This window comes from Lepus europaeus, chromosome 7 (assembly GCF_033115175.1).
Source record: "Lepus europaeus isolate LE1 chromosome 7, mLepTim1.pri, whole genome shotgun sequence".
In the NCBI taxonomy this organism is placed as follows: domain Eukaryota; kingdom Metazoa; phylum Chordata; class Mammalia; order Lagomorpha; family Leporidae; genus Lepus; species Lepus europaeus.
Window position 1 is genome coordinate 110,993,522 of NC_084833.1, and position 7,601 is coordinate 111,001,122.

Here is a 7,601-nt window from a genome sequence, read left to right on the forward strand (position 1 = left end):
ACTCACAAGCTCATTGGGCAGTTTGGAAAACCCAAAACAATGTACATTGCTTATGCTTTAGAAAACCAGTGGTTTTGTCTCCTACACGATGCAGCCTGGGTAAAGCTGACACTTTACTCTGCCTCTGGTAATCTTTCCCCAACAAGCCTATTGTAAAAACAAAACAAACAAAAAAAAATATTTAATTTAAAAAGCCGACTGGATGCTCACAGAATCCTGGAATTTAGACCTAGAAGGATCTTTAGAATTTATCCCCTTATTGGAGAAATGAGGAACTAAAAACACTGCTTATAACCCAAGCTCACACCAGTGTAATTATTCTAATGATTAGCACTCAGGGGTCGGGACTCCGCCCCGCATACTCTTGCCAGCCTTCCTGGGCTCACTCATCTAAATACACCACCGGAAATGGAAGGAAGACGGGGAGCTGAGGTCGCCTCTGGCATGATTGCTGTATGTGATAAGTGTCCGGGGTATACAGTGTCGCCACACACTTCGTTAAGGTAATTGCAAGCTGCAAATATCAAGAGATCTCTGTCCCTTCACCATGTCAGGGCCACACACACACACACACAATGTCGGTGACCTTTTCCAAGACCACAATTCTAATGATTAAAACCACAAAAACCGGAGTCGGGGAACGGGATCTGTTAGCGAAAGGTCCCTAGTAAGTTCATTTCCTACGGGGCATAGGACACCGCCTAGGGCGGAGGGGAGGAGACGGGCTCGGAGGAGTCTGCGGTGACAAGCAATTCCCGGAAACGTGCGTTCGTCCCCAGTTTTGCCCGGCAAGCCCTTTATTACCTAAAGAGACTGCAAACCCAGCAGGAGACCTCTTAAGGAAGAAGGAGGGCGGTAATGCGGCAGCCGGTCAGACCCCCGCCCCACCTATCAGATAGTCGCAAACAGGGGCACGCGCGCAACCCCTAGCCTTTAGGGCTGTTCGGAGCGTTCTCCTTTGCAACTTAACCTGGCTGAAACGTCGCATTCCCTGCGATGCACTGAGAACACCCGGAGGAGCACTCGCTGTTAAAAATCTCAGTAGCCGGCGGGACACGGAAGAGTTGCGGGATGCGAGCGCGACAAGTTCGGGAAGCAGAAATGGCCATCTGCGGGTTTCGCTGCCCGAGCCCGCCGCCCAGCTCGCGCGCCGCTCAGTACGCGGGAGGCAGGGAGGGCGTCGAGGGCGGCGGTGCGCGAGGCCCCCCAGCAAACTCAGCAAAGTGCCCGGGGTGCAGATCCGCTAGCGGCTGGGTGGGAAGAGGCTGGGGCCGGGGGAATGGAAGCGCCGCCCGGAGAAGGAGGGAGTTCTCTTAGTCGTTGAATTAGGCTGGGGGCGTGGGGTGCAGGGCCCCGGACGTTCGAAGCATCACGCCGTGGCTCTGCTGTGATCCGCGCAGAGCGCAAGGCCCCAGACACCCGGCCGCGTAGCTGCAGCCCCTCCGACTCCCCACGCGAGGGCAGAGGGTCCGAGTGGAGAGCCCGCGGGACCCGGGGAACAGAGCCGAGGGCAGGCGCAGGCGGCTGAGAGGCGAGGGAGGCGGGGGTCTGCGGTTGTGGCGGAGGAAAACGTCCCCCACAGGAGGAGAGAGCGGGGCCCTCGAGCCCAGGCTCCAGTTTGGGCCGCGGCACGAGGAGGATCCGCGGTGCGCAGAAGGAGCGCACGCACGCGCGACTCGCCGGTCGGGGATAGGGCGGGCCGCGCGCACTGGAGGCCCGGCCGGTGGGTTTGCGTCTTGCAGGAGCCGACTCCGAGCCCCGCCGCGAGCCGCAGTCCGAGTCTGGCCGCGTAGGGGAGCACTGCGCCGGGGCCCCGCGGTCTCCTCCCCCGCCTCCCCGTCCCAGCCCGGCGGCTCACAGCACGTGCGGCCCGGAGCTGAGCTCCCCTTCGTCCCCAATGTCCACCTCGTCCTCTGGCTCGGTCAGCACGAAGGGGCCGGCGGGCAGGCTCAGCCGGGCCTCGGCGGCGGCGGCGGCGGCGGCGGCGGCGGCCTCAGAGCCGCGAGGGCTGCCCTGCGGGCTCTCCGGTCCGTCCGGGGCTTTGGGTTCGTCTTGACTTTTCCTCAGCTGTTTTTTATGCTTCATCCGCCGGTTCTGGAACCACGTTTTCACCTGATTGCGAGCAGATAAAAATCAGAAAGCATGTCATTCCTCGGGATCCAGAGTTACCAAGATCCGAGTGACTGCTGGGTTTAGGGAAAGGCACCGCAACGCACCGACGAATTATCCTAGAGCTGTGGCTGCCTTGGGTGAAGCCACACCCGTACCCCTCTAAATAGCCGCCTTAGGCCCGATAGAGAAGGAAAACACCCCAAGGCTTCCGGGAGTACTTATCCCAAAACAAGGGTGGGGACCGGAATGGAGTGGTTGTCTAAGTCCTAAAAGTGTCACTCGTTAGAATCGCTGATAGCAAGTGCTGGCTGGAGTCCCCCTCACGCTCAATTTAGGCTCCTCTGATTGACGCATCCAAACATCTGGCCCGGCACGGGAGGGTGAGAACGGAACTCGCTGGCTCTCGTGGAGAAAATCGGACCCAGCCCGGCAGGGCTAAGGACTTCACAGCGAGTTGCGTTGTGGCGGACAGAGAACAGAAGAGACGGCGGCAGAAGGAGGAATTGCGCGACTGCAGGTGCAGCGGCCGGGAGAGAACAGGGGAACAGGCAGGGGACTCCGATTAATGCGGGCGTTGAGGAGCGGGGTGGTGCCTATGAAGATGCGGTTGTGAGAGGGATGGAAATCAAGAGGGAACGGTCCTCGGGTGCGCTTCTCTCGGGAAACGGACGCTCTAACCATCTTTCTACCTCTTCCCGGGCTCCAAGAGAGACTTGGAAACCAAGGTGTTCAAACCGGAGGCGGTCGCCGGAACCGCCAAGGAGCCTTGGCTTCCTCCCATCCAGAGCCCCCGGGGTTGTCTGCCCTGAGGTTGGGGTACCAGCACTTTACTGAAGGGTCTAGCGAAAGCTTAGAACAAGGGACCTGCGGGAGGAGGTCATTCCCATTCCTCAGTGCGTGCCGAAGGGGACGGAGGAGTGGAGCAGAGGCCGGCGCCTCGCTCTCCTCCTGCCCACCTGCGTCTCGGACAGGCTGAGGGCCGTGGCTAGCTCCACCCGCTCTGGCGTGGACAGGTAGCGCTGGATCTCGAACCTCTTCTCCAGGCCCGAGAGCTGCGAGTCAGAGAAAACCGTGCGAGCTTTTCGGCGGCGGCAGTGCTTCCCCGGCAGGTCCGCGTGCTGCGCGTGCGGGAACAGCGCGGGCACCGGCACCCCTGCGGAGAGAAGAGCGGTGGGTGTGCAGGGCCGGCGTCGCCAGGGAGCAACCTGCGCCCCGCTCAGCCCACAACCCCTGGGCCCTGCTCCTGCCTTGTGCCTCTTGCCCCCACCAGCCTCCGGCTCATCCCAAAGCTTCTGGGAGCCCTTCTCCCAGGAATCCCGGACCAGGGGTAAGGGTGGGAGAAAGCCAAGAGGATTGCGCTTGGAGATCGTTAACTGGAGGGCCATCTAGAAATACGAAAATAAAAATAAACGTAAGTAAAATCAAAAGGAAATTGAAAAGTAGATCCGGAGGCTTTTACAAAAAGATTTCTTGGAGCGACTTCCATAGGGTCTGCCAGCACCAAGTCGGCTGTTGGCACCTGGTGAAGTTTTCTTGGAAATGTCAGATGGTCCAGGAGCCTTCCCCATGTCCTCCCAGGCCCCTGACCACAATCAGAGCCCTTCTGGGGCTTGTAGGAGACTGGAAATGATCTTACCTCCCAGACACACTGAAAACACCCTTCCTTTTCCCAAGCCTCCCACATGGGCCCGCAGCCAAAGGGAACAGAGCAAAACTCTGTTATCCAGAGAGGCTCAGGGAGAGAACCGGGCTGGGGAGGCTGTTCTCTCTCCCACGTTCACTTGTCAGTTTCCAGGGTCCATCGGGAGACCCACTCTTTCCTCTGGTCCTCATTCTGTTTTCTCACTCCTTCCTTCCCTCCGACTCCAAGAAGAGCAAGAGACAGGTTGAAGCGCCTTTCCCTGGAGAGTCTGCTTGTTTTTCCTGGCCCTGGAAAAGCTTTACTCAGTATCTGAGAGGCCCCAGGCAGACAGAAGCTGCCACAGACTTCAGTATTGGCCAATCCCATAGGAAAAAAAAAAATCAAGCAGTCCCCCCATCCCAGGTTTTGACCACTGTTCTGTGGGAGGTCAGGTGGTGGATCCAATGCCTGGCTGCGACCTCCATGCCAGTGCCCCAGAGTCCTGGTGTTACCACTCCACAAACACTTTTACCTTTTCTTCCGAATTCTAGTGCCCACACTTCACCAACTGCCTCCTGTCTTCCCCCAACACCTGCCCAAACCATAGTTGTTTTCATTGCTGTTCTTAACACGGGGATTCAGTGTATTACTCTAATCTGACCTGAATGACAATGCTGGAGAAGAAAGCATGGATGTGGCCTCTAGGAGAGAGGATGGAAATGGCATTTTCCGCATCTCCCTGGCCCCACCAGACTTCACAAGATCCTGCCCCTCACCGGGCTGCAGAAATCAAAACACTTTAGCATCTTTCTCCAGCAACTCCAGCAACTGGGGCAGAGAAAGGTGGCCCAGCCCGAGAGTGTCAGTTAAATGCCAGGAGTGTGGGTGTGAAGATGGTTAAAGGGCTGCCTCCATTGCATCCCTCCCTTTATCTTACCCTTTCTCCCCTTATTCAGGACAACCCAAAGCGTTTGTCCTCCAAGCATCACAAACTCTCCTTCACTTCTATGCCCTCCATAGGATCTACCAACATTCAGCAAATGGGAGAAGACAGCTGCCCAGTAGCAGAAATTTCATCTTCAAAGCTGGAAAGTTGAGTCTCCCTCTGAGAAGGGAGAGGGACCAAAGTAGGCCAGAAAATTGCTCATCAGTAGAACTGAGCATCGTCCACCAAGTGTATTAACAAACCCATTCATCCCCAGCTGTCTCCGGGCCCTGTTTGTCTCCTCTGTTATTAAAAATATGGAATGAGCACGAATTATCTCCATGGGCTGACATCCCTCAAGGGAGCTCCATGGGCTCTAAGCCCCATCCCCAGCCTTCCTCTGTCACTTGGGAAGCAGGCTGCCCTGCCAGCCTAAGCCAGCTCTGGCATTTTCTTGGCTCTTACATAGGCTTAGGCTCTGTGATCGAAGACCTGATAGAAAACTTACTCTCTCGCTCCCCGAATCTTGAGGACCCTGTTAACTTACCCGAGGTGGTCAGGAAATAGGGGTGGTGGTGGTCTCCCTTATGCAGGGGGTGATGGGCATGAGGAGCCAGGAGGGTAGGTGTGGGCATGAGGGGGTAGCCATAGTCTAGCAGAGGCACCCGGGAGGCCAGAGAACTGGCGAAATGGTCGGGGGCCACCTCCCTCAGCGGCTTGGGCTTGTGCAGCAGGATGTCCTCGATGAAGAAGGATGTGGGCCTCTGAGAAGACGCAGGGTGGAGAGGAGAGGTGAAGTTGAGGTTCATCTCTGAGCCGAGCTCAGGACGAGGGCTGCGGACGAAATGTGGAAGCAGGCAGTGCTCAGCAAGAGGACAGCCACTCTCCGAGGCCCGAGGCTCGGATCTCCGCTGATCCCTCCTCGGCCTGGGCTACCCTGGGCGCTGCAGAAGCGAGAAGACAAGCTCCTGGGTAGGTTGGGTTTATGTGTTGGAGAATTGGCAGCTTGGAGAGGGGAGTCGGGAGAGCCAATGGCGAGGCTGCCAGAGGCAGAAGGGAGGGTGCGGCGGGCTCGGGGCGGGGCGGGGCGCTGTCCGCGGTGCTGAATGCTCCTGGCCAAGCCTGGGGAGAGCCGAGCCGACTGGATTCTTGTTCCGGCCAGGTTACCCGACTGCAAATTCTGCCCCGCCACAGCAAGAGCTACTTTGTTCCCAGTCATTTTTAAAGAAAGATAAAAGGAAAAAGTCTCTGCTGCCCGGCAAACTCCTCTTCAGAGAGAAGGCATTAAAAGGGCCCCCAAAGCGCAGGGGATAAGGCATTTATTTAGATTTGGGCCAGTGTTTTAAGAGTTTCACTCATTGATGGCAGAGGGAAAGGAGGAGAAGTGAGGAGAAAGAGCACCCACTACTTTTAAGTTGCTGGACTCAGTTGAAGTCGATAACTGAGGGATGCCCAGAAGGGTAAATAAAGAAAATCATAATGACGATCTGGTGTTACCTCACTTAGAGGAAATGGGTGGGATGGGATTGTATCTATCTACATTACTCAAGTGGTTTGATCTATGTGTCAGCGTGTCCAGAGCTATCTCTTACTTCTCTCCCCTGAATCCTCTCAAACTTCCATCTCGTTTCACTCACACAGCTTGCATCTCTGCTATATTTCTCCTTTCAATCCTAGCCTCCCAAAATAACTGTACTATGTTTTTGTCTCTGGTTCCTTTTCCCAAGCTCTTTCCTTTCATTTTCCTTCCCTCCCAATCTTTTGTTTTTCTGTTTGTCTTTTTTCTAATACGTCATATTTATTTCCCTGGAGTCAATTTGTTAAAATTAAGGTGATCATCCACAACACAGCAGGGTAATTTCGGCTCGCATCTCCGAAAATTGCTCTAATTATTGATGTTAAACTCAGGGAAATTAAAAGAAGCCACTTCTCTTCCATCTCCCCATTTTTAAGCTCTAATTTGCTGAAATCTAGTCATCATCACAATTCCAATCACTACTGCTAATAGTAAAAGTGTTTTAATAGAGACTGAGTCCGCACAACCCATGCTATTAGATAATTAGGGGAGGTGTTAGAAAGCCAAGTGCTAATCCTTGGGTGTGCGGGTAGAATTTCCATCTGATCTAGCAGGTAGAACAAATTAATTACCAGAATCAATTAGGCTGCAAACTGCGGTGGTCCAGGAAGTGGAAGCGTCCTATTCCATACGGATGAACTGGTAACTGGTACATGGGTGAGGAGAAAAAAGGGGAAGGATGAGGTCTGGGGGCTTTAAAATAAGATCTTGGCAAGTAAGCATGTTAATGAACACTTTGTCCTGGAGTCTGAAGTGTGTGTGTGTGTGTGTGTGTTTAATGGTAAGAACCGAAGACCCAGGAGCAGATGGTGACAGAGGGGAGATAACAGACTTTCCAGAAGTCATTCTCTATCCCTTACCCCAGCAGAGTCATCGCAGGGCTAATGAAGATGGAGGAGACTGGGTGAAGAGGTGCTGGGGTGAGGGGGCCACCCCTTCCCAATGTCAGTTTATTTCCTATTCAGTGAGTGGAAAGCCCCTAATACCCTCAAGGCTTCGTGGCTATTGAGGGCTGGATGAGTGTACACCCAGGTTTAGGCCACCCAGAGAGACAGATTTGCACCCAGCCTTGGGGGCGGGATTTCAGCTTTATTCTGGGGCGGGGACTAACTTCTGCCACAGAAGTGAAGAGATTAATGAATGTCTCTTTAAGAGCTGGGACAGTGAAAACCTCCTCGGGTGGCCTTTGAGCCTGGGCACTGCATACCCTCCCCCCAGAACTTAGCCTTACACATCTCCCAAAGCTCTGGAGGCGTGGCGAGAGGGAAGGGGAAGGGGAGCTGGCCTCCTCCATTCTCATTCTGCGCCCCCCCCCGTGGCGCAGGCTCTCTCCCCCGGCCCTGGTCCCCGGCGGAGAAACACGGGCG

General features: G+C 55.3%; 1 protein-coding gene across 1 annotated transcript; it reads right to left on the reverse strand.

The window, feature by feature from the left end:
• Nucleotides 1-1,854: 1,854 nt before the first annotated feature.
• On the reverse strand, nucleotides 1,855-5,467 carry BSX (brain specific homeobox). Its single transcript, XM_062198407.1, has 3 exons — nucleotides 5,206-5,467; nucleotides 3,069-3,265; nucleotides 1,855-2,112 (listed from the first exon to the last, which is right to left on the reverse strand). The coding sequence occupies exons 1-3, from the start codon at nucleotides 5,465-5,467 to the stop codon at nucleotides 1,855-1,857; spliced, it is 717 nt and encodes a 238-aa protein (XP_062054391.1).
• Nucleotides 5,468-7,601: the final 2,134 nt, after the last annotated feature.